Source organism: Talpa europaea, assembly GCF_964194135.1.
Source record: "Talpa europaea genome assembly, chromosome: 2".
Taxonomy (NCBI): Eukaryota; Metazoa; Chordata; class Mammalia; order Eulipotyphla; family Talpidae; genus Talpa; species Talpa europaea.
The window spans coordinates 134623905-134643080 of record NC_140068.1 but is presented as its reverse complement, the minus strand read 5'-3'; the positions used below and the strand labels follow the sequence as shown (position 1 = coordinate 134643080).

The 19176-nt window shown below is 38.3% G+C and overlaps 2 protein-coding genes across 2 annotated transcripts; both read left to right on the top strand.

Annotated features, from left to right (window-relative positions):
- Positions 1 to 6419: 6419 nt before the first annotated feature.
- LOC311188346 (olfactory receptor 2W1-like) lies at positions 6420 to 7355 on the top strand (the record flags this gene model as incomplete). Its single annotated transcript, XM_084259451.1, has 1 exon — positions 6420 to 7355. One exon carries the CDS (start codon positions 6420 to 6422, stop codon positions 7353 to 7355), a length of 936 nt encoding a protein of 311 aa, XP_084115577.1.
- Positions 7356 to 16042: 8687 nt separating this feature from the next.
- Positions 16043 to 16972, top strand: LOC311188345 (olfactory receptor 2W1-like; the record flags this gene model as incomplete). The annotated part of the gene is made up of 1 exon (XM_084259450.1): positions 16043 to 16972. The coding sequence occupies one exon, from the start codon at positions 16043 to 16045 to the stop codon at positions 16970 to 16972; it is 930 nt and encodes a 309-aa protein (XP_084115576.1).
- Between the last annotated feature and the right edge of the window lie 2204 nt (positions 16973 to 19176).

Sequence of the window (19176 nt, the reverse complement as noted above, 5' to 3'; positions counted from 1 at the left end):
CCCCACTCTGTCTCTGGTAAATCCTCTCACTAACCCTCTCCACACACACACACATCTCTGGCCTTTACTCCAGCTCTTGTATACATAAATAAATAAATCTTTAAATAAATAAATAAAATCTTTTTTAAAAAGCATGCTAAGTAGGTGTGTATGCTAATATATAAATTATATCCTAGACAGTGTGTATTGAACACAAAATTCAAGATTATCATTTCCTGGACACCAGAAAGAAAAGAGAATAAAAAATGATATAGGAAGCTCTAACTAGTAAGTTTCCAAGTAAATTTTTGAACTGATTGTAAGCTCAGGGTATTCATGGTATTATTTTTTCTGATCAAATTGTATTATTTGCCATTCATTTACAAAACTACATAATTTGGAGAATTCAACTTCATACTTCAACATATACACTTGTTTCTCCTGCCACCCCACCAAAGTTTCAATGCCCACTCTCATGTTACTTCCTTTACCCCCTTCTGCCATTTTCCCTCCTGCCCAATCTGATAACCATCATACTTTTCAGAGTCCAGGGGATTTTTGTGTTTTTCTAGTTTGTTTTCCTTGGTTATTATACTACACAGATGAGTGAAACCATCCCATAATTGTCTTTCATTTTCTGACTTATTTTGCTAAGCTTAATCACCTCAAGATCCATTCATATTTTCCCAAAAGGCAATATTTCATCATTTTTAACAGTTGAAGAGTATTCCATTAAGTCTATATACCAGAATTTCTTTATTCAATTATCTGTTGATGGGCATTTAGGTTGATTGCATGCCTGGGATATTATGAATAATGCTCTTATGAGTATATGGGTGTATAAGTCTTTTCATATTAGTGTTTTCATGTTCTTCAGATAAATATTGATACCTATAAGTGGAATTGCTGGATTATATAGTATTTCCATTTTTTAGTTGTTCAAGGAATAGCCATACCATTTTCCATAGAGGCTGTACCAGTTTGCATTCCCACCAACAGGGAATAAGTGTCCTTTTCCTCAAGGTGCTATTTTTAATTCATTGAAAATGAAATATTGATGATGTGGCTCCTGAATCTAGAATTATGATTACTCTATAATTATTTAAAGTTAAATATTTTCCCTCTTGTAGACTCAACTTCTAGGTATTTGCTTGTATTTTTCCAAAGTATTGATATTGTACCTGTTCAATAGATCAAATGAAAATTAAATGTGTTACTTTTTTAAAGATTTATTTTTATACAAGAACTGGGGTACAGGCCAGAGGTGCGGGAGGGTGAAAGGATTCACCAGAGACAGAGCGGGAAAAGAACAGGCAGACTGATGAAATACACTGCTGAGCGGAGCAGTGGGGGCAACAGGAGAGGCCTGCTGCGCTATGTGGGACACGCCCTGGCCATCCGGTAATCGAACTGGCACTGCAGAGACTGCCGATAGCCTCACAGCACTGCACTCAACCCACTGCAGAGGCCCTAAATGTGTTACTTTTTATACATAATTTTTCACATCTTCAACCATCAATAGCAGATTTAATATAATACATAAGTCAATTTATTCTGAAGTTAATTCTAATGTAAGAAATCTAAAAATAAAAGTAAAACATGAAACCTAATGTGTTAAGGGAATTTTTCATAAAACTTTTTTGGAGAAACCTCTATCATAGTCATAGATTTCTCCTTTTTAAAAAATTAATGACATATTATTATTATTTTGCATCCTTGAATAGTCGTAGATTTCTTAATCACCTGTGTGCAGTGCCAGTCTCCAAGGTCTAAATCCCATCAACACAGAAACCTTTAGGTTTGTACATAAATACTTCCCTGCTACCTGGTAATGATTCCTGCAGTACAGACAGACCATATACTACTGTCTGTTTCATTAGGCAGAAATATCCCTACAAATATGCCTGATGGTCACATATGCCACAAATATCCTGGCAAGAATACATTTTAATTAAACCCAATTCATCAACTCACCCACCAGTCCCACCTTTAATTTAGCTCCATCAGCCTCATTAGAGACTTCTATTAAATCTTAGTTCAGCATTTGCATTCAAAGGTAAATGTAATTGCAGTTTTAATATAAAAAACTGGTGGCTAATTCAATATTTCAGACACTCAGTACTGAGATGAGTAATAATTTTTCTGATTTATCCATGAAAGGAAGGGTGATCCTAATGGAAAATGAGTGTGTTTGGACTACATCAAGGAAGACTCTGTGAGTACTACCCTGATGAATACAATACACAGTAATATTTTTGCCTTCTGGTAAGTATTTTCTGCCATCTCCTGAGAAAAAGACATGAAGGAGAAACATGTCCTACATGACATAAATCTCAGATAGCATAAGCCCCATTCTAACATGAAAGGAAAAATAGGAGAGTTGTATGAGTTATAAACACCAATATATTAATTCTTTGTCAGGAATGAGGAACACATTAAATTTCAACAACAGCAGTGAGTGGTGTTTGAAGTTACTGATGCTTTCTCTGTGCCAAGTGTCATGTTAATAATAGTTTATATTTAATAACACATTTAATCTTCCTTAGAGCCTTAGGTGATATTAGAATAATTATTTGCAGATCAGAGAACTGATACTGAAAGGAGTTAAGTCATTTGCTCAAGTTCACAGTGAGGGAATGAGTGGCTGGGTTTTGCTCTAATATAACCTCAGCTGGTCTGACTCTAGAGGCTGGGGTCTTGCCTGTTTCTATATTGTTTCTTTATACTTGGACTTTGTGGGAGCACAGCAATATGTAGAACTTTGCAGTTAATAAAAAATACATAGTGTTAGACAACTGTGAGATTCTGTGTCTACGTTTCTCTCCCTATCATTACATAGACTCAAGTTATGCTTAAATATGATTGGTCCATTCATCTTATTTTTCTTTTTCTTTTTAATATTTATTTATTTATTTATGCATATAAGAACTGGGGTACAGGCCAGAGGTATGGGGGGTTAGAGGATTCACCAGAGATAGAGTGGGGAACAGAACAGGCAGATCAACTGAAATACACTGCTGAGGGGAGCAGTGGGTGAGTCAGGAGAGGTCTGCTGTGCCATATGGGTTGCTCCCTGGCCCGCTAGGGGATCGAACTCATGCTGCAGTGGCTGCGGATATCTTCGTAGATTGTGTCTTAACCCCTTGCGCCACCAGGGAGACTCCATTTATCTTATTTTTCACTGAAGATAGCAACATGTAAAATTATCCTGGTATTGGAAATTGTGTCCATATCATTAAATATGAAAAACTAAGTGCAATTAAATGTAACATTTAATGAGCATCTTTAATGAACATCTTTATGAACATCTTTTTCTTTAGCAAAAGCTCTACGTCTCATTTTCAATATCACATTCACTTTTAAATTTCAAGACTCCACAGGGTCAGGAGCAGCTGCCCATGGTCTAGGCACTGGGTCTGAGAACCAAGTTCTAGCAGTATATTTGAGAATAAATCCTAAAAATAAGAGACGAAAAGACATAAACATGTTCATGAGCCAAACTAACAATATTGTCTAGAGATGCACTTCTGGATAATTAGCTTTTAAAATACAAGGAGGTGATCTCTATAAATCAGGAGAGTGGATACTTGGGGGACTGGGAAGGGTTATAATTGGGGTGAGGCACTAAGAGAAGCTCCTACGTGGTAGACAATGTTGTAATTCTTTTTTTTTTTTGAAGATTTATTTATTTATACATACAAGAACTGGGGTACAGGCCAGAGTTGTGTTGTGGGGGGTGAGAGGACTCACCAGAGACAGAGTGGGAAACAGAACTGGCGGATCTACTGAAATACACTGCTGAAGGGAGCAGCGGGTAGGACAGGAGAGATCTGCTGTGCCGTGTGGGTAGCTCCCTGGCCAGGCATTGAACTTGTGCTGCAGTGGCTGCAGTGAGCTTCACAGTTTGTGTCTTAACCCTTTGAGCCACCAGGGAGGCCCTAATGTTGTAATTCTTGACCTGGGTGTTAGTTTCTATATGCACCTTATCATCCATATTTATTTCTTTTTTTCTGTGTCCATATTTTTTGTTTGTTTGTTTTTTAAATATTTATTTATTTATTTATTTATGCAAGCACTGGGTACAGTCAGAAGCGTGGGAGGGTGAGAGAATTCACCAGAGCCAGAGGGGAGAACAGAGCAGGCAGAGTGACGAAGTACACTGATGAGGGGAGCAGCGGGCAGCAGGAGAGGTCTGCACGCTATGTGGGACCCTTGCCAGTGGCCAGGGATAGAACCAGCGCTGCAGAGGCTGCGGACAGCTTCGCAACCCAATGCTCAACCGCTGCACCACCAGGGAGGCACTCTGTGTCCATGGTTTAACTTCTAACAAAACTTATAACAATGAAGTCATTTGAAATTGACTTACACTGTTATTTACAGAATAAAAAGAGCTGGTGTCTGGGTGTTACAAAGAGGCATCTGAGCTCAACATTCAAAGTGAGAAGCAGAAATGAAAGGAAATCATAGCTAGGGAGGTGTTTTAATTTTTTTTAAAGATTTATTTTATTTATACAATAGCTGGGGTACAGGCCAGAGGCATGGGAGGGTGAGAGGATTCAACAGCGACAGAGCGGGGAGCAAAACAGGCAGACTGACCGAAATACTGCCAAAATTTCCGCAGAATACCGAAATCCTTGCTGACTGTCTAGCAGCAAGCTAGACAGGAGAGCTCTGCCGTGCCCATGTGGGTTTCTCCCTGGCCGGCCAAGAATCGAAACAGCACTGCAGAAGAAGTAAATGTGAACCTACCACAGATCCAAATGTTTTCACAAATATTAAACTTCACATCTTTCCCACCGGGGAGTATTATCTTAAAATAACATATAAAGAACCAGGTCTACAAACAGGTTAAATTGTTCCCCAAGGGCACACTGCTTTCTAGCTGGGAACGGCAAAGGGGAATGGGCCAGTCAGGTAAAGAAAAGCAAATGGATGGTGAAGAACAGAGCAGAACTCTTAGTGGTGAAGTTAATATAGTATATATACAAATGTTGATTTTTTTTAAGATTTATTTATGCATACAAGAACTGGGATACAGGCCAGAGATGCAGGGGGTGAGAGGATCCACCAGAGACAGAGTGGGGAACAGAACAGGCAGATTGACCGAAACGCACTGCTGAGGGGAGCAGCGAGCAGACAGGAGAGGTCTGCCTCGCCATGAGGGTTTCTCCCTGGCCGGCCAGGGATCGAACTCGTGCTGCAGAGGCTGCAGACTGCTACAAAGAGCTGTGCTTAACCCCTTGCGCCATGAGGGAGGCCCCAGATGTTGATTTTTCACGATGCACACCTGGATTTATAAAATGGTATAGCACAATGTTACCTCAATGAGACATTATTTTAAAAATTTGCAAATTAATTCAAACATAAAACATTCCATCTAACTAATCATATGATACAGAACCATGAAGGTGAGATGGATATCCCCTTATCCCGTATTTCTGTCTTTAAAGTTGAAGTGAAGTCATGTTCCTATGGAGTTTCAAAGCAACCAAAGGATCCACTGATATAGTTGGTGAATTCCATCGAGAGAATCTGGTTGTTTAATAAGCTGCTCTTTGGAATTACCTACCTGCTAATTTTGCAGAATGGCCAGGTAAGTAGGAGCTGCACAGGTAATTGTTATGTGTATGTGGTGACTTAATAGTTCTAGATTTAGTTCAATTTTTAACTCTGCACAAAATCAATTAGGCTATTAGACAGTGTACTAAAATCATGAGATATTTGAAGGAAAATATGGCCTCCGAACATGTAAATAAAGGTTAATAATGAAATTATTATATTTTCTGGCATCAAAAACACATGCTTAAGTGAAAGCTCGATGTAACAATGAAGACCAGAGTTCATACAAAATAACAGGGTCTGCAATGTTGACAAGGAGGAAAGATATGAGGAGGAGGAGGTTGGTGGTCATAGGGATTAGGATTATAATGGACGGATGCAGAATGTGGATTGAATATGGAAAGTGGTTCTATGACCAAATGGTGGATTTTATCCCAAGAAACTACATCATTTCATGTTTTACCTCAACACCTTTGATAAGGGAAAAGTTTATCATGATCTTATATGTGATGCTATTATCAGTTTTAAGCAGGTTCAAGTTCTCAAAATATATGCCACTTCAAAAACTGTATAATTTTATTATTTAACCATATATGTATATATAGAACAATGGATAGCACAGCATAGAAAGATTTTTCAGTGACTTGTAATTTAGTATGAGTGGATTTAATATATTAATTTTAGAACAAATCTGGATTTGGTTAAGTATGGAGAAATTTTGAGCACTGTCAAAGGGAAAATGTTAAAGGAGAGGTCCCAGGGAAAGCATGCCATCAGTGAGTTTTGGATACCTGTGACAGCCCTCACAGGTCTTTATCTCTCTTTGATACTGATGGAATTTTTTGTTACCATGGTTGTCTCCTAGCTTTTCATAAGGAATAATGGACACAAGCAACAAAAGTTCCACAACAGACTTCATCCTTCTGGGATTTTCTGACTGGCCCCAGTTAGAAGGCATCATCTCTGTGGTGGTCTCTGTCTTCTATCTAGTGACTCTGGTAGGAAACACCACCATTATTCTTGTCTCTAACCTAGACCCCCAGCTCCATACACCCATGTATTTCTTCTTATCCAATTTGTCTTTTGTGGATCTCTGTTATACAGCTAGCATCATCCCCCAGATGCTGATAAATCTTTGGAGTCCAGTAAAGTCTATTACATATGGAGGATGCATGCTGCAGTCCTTCTTTGCCCTTGACTTGGGAGCCACAGAATGTCTCCTCTTGGCTGTGATGGCCTATGACCGTTATGCAGCCGTGTGTCAACCTCTTCACTACACAGTGATCATGCACCCTCAGCTATGCCGGAAGATGGTGGTGGTTTCCTGGTTAGGTGGTCTTGGAAGTGCCTTAATTCTTTGCTCCTTGACTTTGCAGTTGCCAAGATGTGGGAACCAAAATGTAGATAACTTTTTCTGTGAGATAACAGATTTGTTCAAGATGGCTTGTATCTATTCAAAAGTAATCCAGAGTGTTTTCTCTGCTCTTTCAGTCATATTTCTCCTATTACCTCTATCACTTATTTTCACCTCATATGGAGTTATCATTCATGCTGTGATGCAGATCAAGTCAGCATCAAGATGGCGTAAGATCCTCAACACATGTGGTTCCCACCTCACAGTGGTAGCTCTGTTTTATGGAACAGCTATTTCTATGTACTTGATGCCACAGAATAATAGCACATCCCAAAATGAGGGGAAGTTCATTGCTCTCATTTACACAATCATCATACCCGGCCTCAACCCTCTGATCTACTCTTTAAGAAACAAAGATGTAAAGAATGCAGTAAAGAGAATGCTGTGTATAGGAAAGTGGTAGAAAAGTCCTGAGTTAGATGGGAATCATCAGAGTAAAAGAGCTAGGAAATAACATTGATTATTAACATGAGAAGATAAAACAATTCATTTATTCAAATCACAGTTTTTGGGTATTGAGATATATTAAGACTTGCACTAAATACTGAATATGCAAATAAGTAGGAGGTGAACAAAATGAGAGGGAAATAAATTGAAATCCAAAACAGCCAATAAACAAAGTTGTTCTTTCCTTAATACTACCTTCTTGAGCTTTGCTTTCTACTTTTTTTCTCTTATTGAATAATAGTGGTGGAAAACAGTAACTTATTGAAAGAACTTGATGCTCTCGTTTGACAAAACAAAAATTTAGTGACATCACCTTTTTTTTACTTTATTTTATTCTCAACTACATTCAACATCGAAGGTCTCTGCTGGAGAATAAACTACCCAATTTCTCTACAAATACCTGTTTCAGAGAATGAAAATCCTCTCTGCAAGTGAACTGTCCCTCACTTCTCAGTGGCCTTGATTGGTCTTTTCAGAGGCACTCTATGCCTTCATTCTTATTTGATTGCTGAACCTGGGGTGTAGTAAGGAGCTATGGTCTTCCTCACCACTGCCTGATTCCTGTGGTTCTGCAATTTTGTAATGACAACTGCTTTGGGTTTTTTAATTCATTTTTTGGGTAATTTGACAGTTGTCAGTTGTGTAATCCTACTAAAAGTGAAGAATCTGAGTGAAGATGAGGCTATCAAAGGTAAGAGAAAAGCATAAATACAATACACACTTTACAGTGTTGGACTGATACTGAAAAAAGGAGAATGGTATAGGGGTAAAAATGGTATAGGGGCAGTACAGGAAATGATTATCAAGTTGGCTTTGTGAGAAGCACGCCTCCCAAATCTTGACACACATTTGATTTATCACTTAAAGCCTCTACTCAGTTGTCTGCACTCAGTTATAATCTCACTTCCTCTGAAAAAGTGCTTACCAATCTCATCAACCCACTCTTTAAATTCCCTCCAAAACCTGCCCAAATCAGTATTATGGCCTTATCTCATTTTATTTGCACATGTGTTTGAGGAAAAGGCATTAGTAAGCTTTTCAAAGCATAGAGTCTCATATTTTTGTGTGAATTTGCTGTGTCTAAATTGTTCTGTAGTATGATTAAAGAAATGTTTTTAATAAATCTATTGAATGTGTTTGATTATACAAAATATGGCAAATGTCCATTGTGAAACAGTGGAGCTACCTCTTCAGATTATTGTACATTAAGATATACAAAATGGCTGAGACTAGAAAAACAATAAGCAAAGGGTAACTTAGTTTTCTTTCATTGGATTATATTATAGAGTTTTTACAATATCCCTTAGATGTATATGTGTGTGTGCATGTGTTTAGAAATTATAAGAATAAAAAGACTGAAAGAAAATTGGCTCAGAGTCCAAAAATAACCAACTTTTTAATCAGTTTCCACCTACTTTACTCCAATATGTTAATGTTTGTGTCACATTCACTATCCTGCTTTATTTATCCCAGTGTAAGCTATACATCAGAAATGTAACTTCAAGGAACAAAATCAACTCTTGGAAGAGTGACAAAAATCTTAGTACAATACTTGGTGACCCTCCAATGGCCCTAATGTACATAGCATGGTAATTGTGGACAGTGACGTTATGTACACAGGCTTACATAAATGTTGGTGAGAGTGTGGTGAAAAAGGAACTCTCATTCACTGTTGGTGGGGATGCAAATTGGTGTGGCTTCTTTGGAAAACAGAAAACAAAACCACCAAAAAAATCATATGTTCTACAATATTTAATGCATCATTATTTACAATAGCTGGGACATGGGAGCAGCCTAAATCTCTTTCAACAGACAAATGGATCAAAGCAATGTGGTCCCTACACACAGTGGAGTATTATATACCCATAAGAAAGGAGGGAATCAGGGGTCAGTAATGGAGGCAACTTGAAAGAATTATGTCCAGCAAGGAAGTCAGAACAATTAAAATCAAATAATAGATATTCATGTAACACAATTTGACAATGAAAAACACTTCCAAAACTATGGGATATCAGCAAAAATCCTGGAGGATTCGAGATCAGATGTTACGAGGGAGATGGGGCAAGGGGGCAAGGGAGATGGGGTGGGGGGGCAAGGGATAGAGGAGGAGAGCAAAAAAGCATAATCAGGGCCTCCCTGGTGGCACAACGGGTTAAGCCTCAGCACTATGAAGCTCTCCGCAGCCACTACAGCAAGAGTTCGATCCCCGGCCAGGGAGCTGATCCACATAGTGCAACAGACCTCACCTGTCTCGCCCGCTGCTCCCCTCAGCAATGTATTTCAGTAGATCTGCCTGTTTCCCCACTCTATCTCTGGTGAATCCTCTCACCCCCCCGCACCTCTGGCCTATACCCCAGTTCTTATATGCATACATAAATAAATCTTTAAAAAATGTTTATCATAACTTATCCTTTATATAAGCAAAAAAAAAAAAATCAGCAAAAATGACCATGAATGAGAGAAGACAAAATGGTTGCAAAATATTCATGCAGTAGAATATCCTGCAGCAGTGGAATTAAATGAGCCACAGCTACACATACTATATTGCAAAATCTACTTAATAACAAAAATAAAGTGAAAAAACAAACTTCCAAAGGAACATAGGAAATATACCCTTTGTGGAAGCTTAGAAAAAGCACAACTTCAAAATGCGTGACGTTTAGGCATAAACATATATGTTATGGGGCCTCCCTGGTGGCACAAGGGGTTAAAGCGCCACACTAGGAAGCAATCTGCAGCCTCGGCAGCATGAGTTCAATCCCCGGCCATCCGCTGATCCCCTCAGCAGTGTATTTCAGTCAGTCTGCCTGTTCTCTTCCCACTCTGTCTCTGGTGAATCCTCTGACCCCCCCACCCCCGCATCTCTGGCCTGCACCCCCGCTCTTGTATGCATAAATAAATAAATATTTTTTTAAAAATGTATGAATAAAGGTTACAAGTTATATCCTAAGAAAGTGTGTGATGGACACAAAATTCAAGATCATCATGTCCCCGAGGGTCAAGCAGGAAGGAGAGTGTGACAGCAAACAGGCAGCCGAACCCATAATGAATCAGTTCTTCATTGAGGGGTAACCTCCAAGGTGTTCATTTTTAATCATTTTAATGGAACAACAATGATATGGCCATGAACCTAGAATTAATTATTCCATCATTTTTGGAAAAATCAACTATCTTCTTTCCTGTGAACACAAATCTATGTAATTGCCTGGTTTTCTCCTATCTTATCTCTGGATGAAAGCAAATTTTAATTGAATGTGTTCATCTTGTATAGATAGGGTTTATACTGTAGTCACCAAATATTTGATATAATTTGTAAATTAAACCATCTCTGAATTGTTTCCATGGAAAAAAATCCAAAAAAAAAAAAAAAAGTCTTTAATGTCTTAAGGGAATTTTTCTGAAAATTGCTGTTTGGAGAAACCTCTGGTCATAGGCATAGATTTGTTAATCACCTCTGTGAGCATCTGTCCCCAAGGTCTACACCACATTAACATGGTAACCCTTGGAGTTATACATATGCTTCCCTGCTGGAATTGCACATATGCTTCCCAACTACACAGACCAATTATGGTGCTCTCCTTGCTTAATCAACTTGCAAATGACCACCACATGTGTCTGAGTATACCCTGAAAGACTGTGAATAGTCTATCAAAAATACATTTAAGTAACCTAATCCATCACCTCTTCCAGCACTAGCACATTTACATTTGCCCCATCACCCCCAATAGAGACTGATTAAACGCTACTTCAGCAGTTGCATCCAAAGCAAATGTGATTGGGGTGTTAGTATTGAACATTTTGGTGGCAAACCTCATAATTCCAAGACTTGCTCACTTGCCAAGTAAGAACTTTTCTCAATTACCAAAAAAATGGAAGATTCATATTAATGAGAAATGCATATGTTTGGAGTCCATGAGAGCATGACCACTGTGTGTTCTATGTGGAGGAAATATAAAAACAATCGAATGTTTTTGCTGCGGTGAGTATTCTCTGCTATATTTTCTTCCATAGAAAAAAAGACTCAGAGTAGGAAACAGATCTCAGGCAGCATCTGCTCAGTCTAACATTAACGGAAAAATGGGGAAGGAGTGTAAAATAGAAAAAAATTGGTTACTACTGGCCTCTCAGGAACGAGGATTATATTAAATTTCAACAAGAGCAGTTAGTGGATTTTGAAAGGTCTGAATATTCATGATGTACCAAGAGTCATACTGAATGATTTTATATTTTCCATATCATTTAATCCTCTTCACATCTACCCTAAAAAGCAGGTGTTATTACAGCAACTGTTTACAGATGAGGAAACTGAGGCTTTAAAAAGCTAATCAGTTTGGGTCTCCCCTGGTGGCGCAGTGGTTGAGCGCTCGGCTGCGAGGCTGCCGCAGCCTCTGCAGCGCTGGTTCGTCCCCCAGCCACCAGAAAAGGTCCCACCAAAAAAAACCTAATCTGTTTGTTCAAGTTAACACAAGGAGGAAGAGGCTGAGTTTTGCTAAGACAGTGTCAGAGGTCTGACTTTAGAGTCTGGGGTCTTAACTATTTTTATATTGACTCTCCTTGCTTTGACTTTGTATGGCTACAGCAATATTCCTCTTACTTTAAAATTAATACATGATTCATTTAAAATCTTTTCATATATTTTACAATATTTTTAAAAGTATGTAATATCATTGTTCTCGTTTTCTCTCCACATCATTGTAAACTTTCAAATTACGTTTCAGAAATGTTGGTTCATTGTCCTAAGTTTTACTGAAGAAAGGTGAAATGTAAACATAGGCCACATTTTTAGAAACTGAAATTCATATCATGAAAAAAATAAAAGTGACATTCAAACAAAATGAAATTCATTTGATTTCAAATAAAACAAAACAGTTTTGTTTTATATTTCTTTAGTTATATTCTTTAGCTCTTTAGTTATATATTTCTTTAGTTCATGCTTACATCATTTTGAATAAAAAATTGACTTTTATATGAAATTTAAAATAATTTCTAAAATGTGTGAACCAAGGTGTATAATACAGAAAATGTTAACCAAAAAGATAAAAGTAGGGCCTCCCTGGTGGCACAAGGGGTTAAGACACAACCTATGAAGCTGTCTACAGCCACTTCAGCTCAAGTTTGATCCCCGGCCAGGGAACTACGCACATGGCACAGCAGACTTCTCCTGTCTCCCCACTGCTCCCCTCAGCAGTGTATTTCAGTCAGTCTTCCTGTTCTGTACCCCACTCTGCCTCTGGTGAATCCTCTCACCCACACACACACACCTCTGGGCCTATACCCCAGTTCTTGTATGCATAAATAAATAAATCTTTTTTAAAAAGATAAAAACAAACAAACATAGTGGGAAAACTTTCATAGTTGCATTTACAGCATTAACTTACATTAAGTGTAATTCCTGACTTAGCAGCACTTCTAATATGGATTCCTGGGGCCTTATGTGACCCAAAGCTTAAATTGAATCAGTGTTTTTCATTTACTAACTTACATTATTTTAAATGTATATAGATCATAGATGTCCACACTTCTTTATTCTGAGCTTAGGAGGAACTTTGTCTTCTTTTGAGCTCACTAATCTCAGGCCTTTGATAAACCATGAGTGTGCCTGGGTAGAAACTAAAAATATAATTAAAGATCTCACAATGTGAAGAATGGCTGACAATTGTCTAGGTACTTATTCCGGGAACTTGAATCTAACAATATATTTCATAAGAGAGCCTAATACTCAAAGAGACTCAAAGACATATAAACATTTTAATTACCCAAATTAAACAACGTTGTCTAATGATATCCTTTTTGGTAATTATTAAAACACAAGGAGGTGGTTACCATAATTCAGGAGAGTGGATATATTGGGGGACAGGGAAGGGTTAGGATGAGGCACTAAGTTAAGCTCCTGAGATGGAGGGCAATGTTGTAATTCTTGACCTTGGCTTAATTACAAAATACACTCCTTAAATCACCCAGTCTTATTTTTATTTTTAGTCTGTGTGCATGTTTTATTTTATAATCAAACTTTTTTTAAGAAACTCTTTATTATTGTGTTATCTCCAGGTAAAGAAAAAGAGCCAATCCCTGTTGTTACAATGAAGCACATTTGAGTTCATCGAACCAGGTAAGGGAGAGGCATAGATTAAATAGAACAGACTTCTTGTGTGCAACTGACTTCCCTGTTACTAAAATGATGAGAAAGGAAACTGTGTGGACATTCTCTGAAAGGACCTTTTATGCAGGGCAGACACTGGAGTCACAGCTTCTAAGATCCATTTCCACTTTAAACTTCCATGGCCTTCATTCCCACTATCTCAACCTTAAGTTGTCCCCCAAAAAAGTCAAGTGCACTTTATAATCAAAGTGTTTGGGAAGTCAAGTCCCGACCTGTCTCTGAGGTGCATCAATTCAGTATGTTCAGTGTATTTGTGGGCATTTTATGAACCTAACTATGTTCATTTTAAAGTTATGCCCAAAAAAATCAGCATTCAAATTATTTCTAGACCATCATGGTAAAAACATCAGAGTGAAATATGAAGCATTCAAGAATAGCAAGAATAGATAGAATAATATTATAAGTGAATAAGTGAATATAGATTTTAATTTTTAGAAATTTGAGCCAAGTATAGTTCAAGTGTTTTCACAATATTAGCCCTCACACCTCCATTTGAAGAAATGGAGGTATCTTCACTTAACAGATGAAGAACATGGTACACAAACAGATTAAATGATTGAATACCCAAGGACATGGTCCATCCAGACGAGAAGTTGGGTTTTCATCTGAAGCATCTGAGTCCTATGCACTAAGCACTAGGTTTAACTTAGCTGGTCTCCTGCTACTTAAAAACTGGGCATTCATTAATTAAATGAAAATTTCATTTTGTAAAGACATCTCTGTCTTGATTACTTGTTTATAACAGTTCCTTCTTCATGACTATAACAGTATAAAGTGCTAACTAAAAGTCTTACAACAGTGACATGCTGTAGGTCATTTAACTTTACTTATTTTACTGTGACTGCAGCAAATATAAAGTAATCTACATGTGAAGTTCGTAGTCAGAAATCATATGGATAAAAAAATGTATAAATTAATCATTTATTAAACATTCATCCATTTGAACATATGATACAGGATCATAAGTAGTGAGCTGGATGTCATCATTACCCCTTATCCATATTCTTTATTTTTTTCATGTTATTTCTTTACAGCTTTTGAAGATTTATTTATTTATGCATACGAGAACAGGGGTACAAGCCAGAGGTAAGAGGAGTGAGAGGATTCACCAGAGACAGAGGGGAACAGAACAGGCAGATTGACTGAAATACACTGCTGAGGGGAGCAGTGGGTGAGTCAGGCCAGGTCTGCTGCATCATGTGGGTAGCTCCCTGGCTAGGGATCGAACTCGTGCTGCAGTGGCTGCGATTAGCTTCATAGGTTGCATCTTAACCCCTTGCGCCTGGAGATTAACTACCAGAGGATCGACTCTTATATTAGTAATCCCCACCAGGAAAAACAGCTCACTGATTATTTAATAAGCTGCTCTTTAGAATCACCTGTCTTGCTAGTTTTGCTGAATGGCCACGTGAGTAAGAACAACAGAGGGTTTCTATGTGGGTGCAGTGACCTACTACATCTGGAATTAGTTCAATTTTTAATTTACAACTAATCAATAAGGCAATTAGATGGTTAATGGTAATGATGATGTTCAAAGAAACATGACCTCTGGTCATGTAAATAAAGGTCAATAATAAAAGATTATTTATTGGGCCACTCTGGTGGTGTAGGGGTTAAAATATCAGTGCTATTAATCTATCACCAGTCAATGCAGCACAAGTTCAATCCCAGGCCAGGAGCTACCCACATGGTGTAGCAGACCTCTCCTGTCTCACCTGCTGCTCCCCTCAGCAGTGTATTTCAGTCAATCTGCCTGTTCTGCTCCCCACTCTGTCTCTGGTGAATCCTCTTACCCCCCCCCCACACCTCTGGCCTACCCCCCAGTATTTGCACCCTAGTACTTTAAAAAAAAAAAAACGGTTATTTATTGTGATACCAAAAATATATGCATACAATGAGGGCACTGTAGTAGGGAGCATAAAAACTTATGTGAATAAAGTGTCTGGCATGTTGAATAGGAAGAAAAATAGGAAAAGAAACCTGTGGTCAAGATAATTACACTTATGGTTATAATGTTGGAATTAGATGATTAGAAGAACATAAGGTGGAATTTTCATATGAAATGAAATACTTTATTTTTCTCCTAGCTCAACTCCTTTGACAGGGGGAAGATTTGTCATAATCAAATGAAGGTTATATCATAGTTTCAAGAATGAAAAATTCCTCAAAATATACCCACCCTTAAATTTATATAATTGAATGTAAGTATTTATTATTTAATCAAAATAACTGGAACCATGGGCGACATAGCATATGATGCCCTTTCACCCACTATTTTAGAAACTTCTCTAAACACACTTAAACGTGGAGAGGCTTTGGGCACAAAACACAGGGGAAAATGTTAAAATTGAGGTTCCAAATGGGAGAAAGCACACCAGAGAGGTTTGGATATCCAGAAAAAAACTTTAAAAGTTTAGATCTACAGAAGATTGATAATATTTTTTATTCCTATGCTATTGTTTTCTAGTCTTTCCTGAGAAGGAATGGAAACAAGCAATGAAAGTTATGGAAAAGACTTCATCCTTCTGGGGTTTTCTGATCAACCTCAGTTAGAACAGGTCATCTCTGGGGTGGTCTTCATCTCCTACCTAGTGACTCTGGTAGGAAACACCACCATCATTCTTCTGTCTTACCTGGATCCCCAACTCCATACGCCCATGTATTTCTTCCTATCCAATTTGTCTTTTTTGGATCTCTGTTATACAACTAGCATCGTCCCCCAGATGTTAGTAAATCTTTGGGGTCCAAAGAAATCAATTACATATGGAGGGTGTGTGCTCCAGTTCTTCTTTGCCCTTGACTTGGGAGCCACCGAATGTCTCCTCTTGGCTGTGATGGCCTATGACCGCTATGCCGCCGTGTGTCAGCCTCTTCACTACACAGTGATCATGCACCCTCAGCTCTGCCAGAAGATGGTGGTGGTTTCCTGGTTAGGTGGTCTTGGAAGTGCCTTAATTCTTTGCTCTTTGACTTTGAAGTTGCCAAGATGTGGCAACCGAGAGGTGGATAATTTTTTCTGTGAGATGCCAGCACTGGTCAAGATGGCTTGTGTTTATTCAAAAGTAATTGAGATTGTTGTCACGACTCTTGGAGTGATATTTCTTCTCTTGCCTCTATCACTTATTCTTATCTCCTATGGAGTTATCACTCGTGCTGTGACGAGGATCAAGTCAACATCGAGGTGGAGTAAGATCGTCAACACATGTGGCTCCCACCTCACAGTGGTGGCTCTGTTTTATGGAACACTCATTTATATGTACATGAAACCACAGAATAGCACATCCCAAGATGAGGGGAAGTTCATTACTCTCTTTTACACGATCATTACACCCAGCCTTAATCCTCTGATCTACACTTTAAGAAACAAAGATGTAAAGAATTCAGTAAAGAAAATATTGTGTAGTCCAAAATAGTCAGCAAAATCATGAACTCAGTGGGAAAACTCAGAGTGTAGAGAGCTGAAGAATAATATGAACCTTGACCATGACGATGATAGAATTCATTTTCTCAAAGGGCATTTCTTGGTTGGTTTTCATGTACCAGGAATTGTACTAGGTATGGACTTTGTAAGTAGGAAGTGGAGAGAAATGTTAAGGTGATAGATAAATTGAGATCTAAATCCAAATATAAAATATAATTTTTATGCCTGAAAAGTTTTAGAACCCCTCAGGGACATAGATATACAAATACATAATTATGATATATGATAAGTATAATAATAATTTGTAAAACGTATTTTGGAAAGATTTCACTTGGGCATTTATTCTAATGCAGGAATATAATGGACACTGGAATTTTTCCCCAGATTTACCACTCTTATGAGAAGTAATGCTCCCTTCCTTACATCTGATAGTGCAAAGGAGCCTTTGCGGTAGAGACTCACTGCTGACCCACATCTTTTGCCTAGGGCATAGATATCCTAGCCTGGCCTCCATCCACACACTCCAGGGAAATAGTGAGTGCCTTTTGTGGGTCGTTTCTCAAATATGAAACCACTGGCTCTCACCTTCTGCCCTCCCCTTTCCTGTTGATTGAAATACGAATGTGGGTTCTTCCTGGTGGCACAGAGGTTAAGTCTCAGCACTGTGAAGCTATCCACAGCCACTGCAGCACAAGTTGAATTCCCAACCAGGGAGCTACCCACATGGCACAGCAGACTGCTCCTGACTCCCCACTACACCCCTTAGCAGTGTATTACAGTCAGCCCACCTGTTCTGCTCCCTACTCTGTCCCTGGTGAATTGTCTCACCCCCCACACCTCTGGCCTATACCCCACCTCTTGTATGCGTAAAAAAATAAAATAAAATAAATCTTAAAAAGAAAAGATAAGGGCTATACTTCTGGGCATCAAACTATGGTCTGTGGTAAAGGGATATGGGTGCTCTGAGGGTGGGAGAGATACATCTGAGGAGGTGTAAACCTAGTCCCTTAACTCATATACAGTGTTGTAAACCAATGTTACCTCAATAATAATTTTTAAAAATTAAAAATGTGTTTGGGGACTCCATTCCAATAGCAAGGGAACAAAGCAAAAATAAACACTTGGGACCACCTCAAACTAAAAAGTTTTTATACCAGGAAAGAAACTATCACAAAATGAAAAAAGTAGACTGAGAGGGGACCTAAATGGACACTTCTCCAAAGAGGACATTCAAGTGTTCTACAAGCATGTGATAAATACTCATCATCATTTATTACAAGGGAAATACAGGTCAAAATCAAAATCAAAACTGGCCTATACCCCAGTTCTTGTATGCATAAATAAATAAATAAATATTTTTAAAAATTACAATGAGGTATCGCTTCACCCCTGTGAAAATGGCCTATGTCAAAAAGACTGAAAACAACAAATGTTGTCAAGGATGTAGAGAAAAAGGAACTTCATCCACTGTTAGTGGGAATTTAGTGCAGCCTCTATAGAAAATGGTATGGAGATTCCTCAAATAACTAAAAATGGGAATAACATATGGTCCAGGCAATACCACTGCTGGGTATTTACCCAAAGAATATAAAAGCATTTATACAAAAAAGATTTATGCTCTCCTGAATTCATAGTAGCAGTAATCACAACAGCACCATCAAGGGACCAACTAAAATGTCCACAACAGACAACTGAATTACGAAATTGTGGTATATACACTCAGTGGAATGTTACTCAGCTACTTAAACAGATGAAATAGTGCCTTTTGGAACACAATCTTGATGTTACAGGACAGGGAGAGGGAACCCAGAACCCCCAAACCTGCCTGCTCTAAATAGGTTCCGCCATCAGCCACATCAAGACAAAACATATAAGCTCTTTCATGGAAAGAAACTTTAAAATAATTACTGTGCAATACAGAAAAGGAGAAGAATATAGTTTCCAAATCAAGCACCCAAAGTTACCCATCCCCTCATGGGTAAATGTCCACCCAAAAAAATAAAAATAAATATCCACCCAAACGGGATTGGCCCAGAGCAAGGCCAGAAAGCTGCCACAAGTTTAAAGCACCTTCTGGCAGGTACCCATAGAAAAGGGTCAAAAACAACCAGAAAATTCTAGGAGGAAAAATTCAAAATCAAAATCAAGATGCAAGCTGCCAGGCCTCCCTGGTGGTGCAGTGGGTTGAGTGTAGGG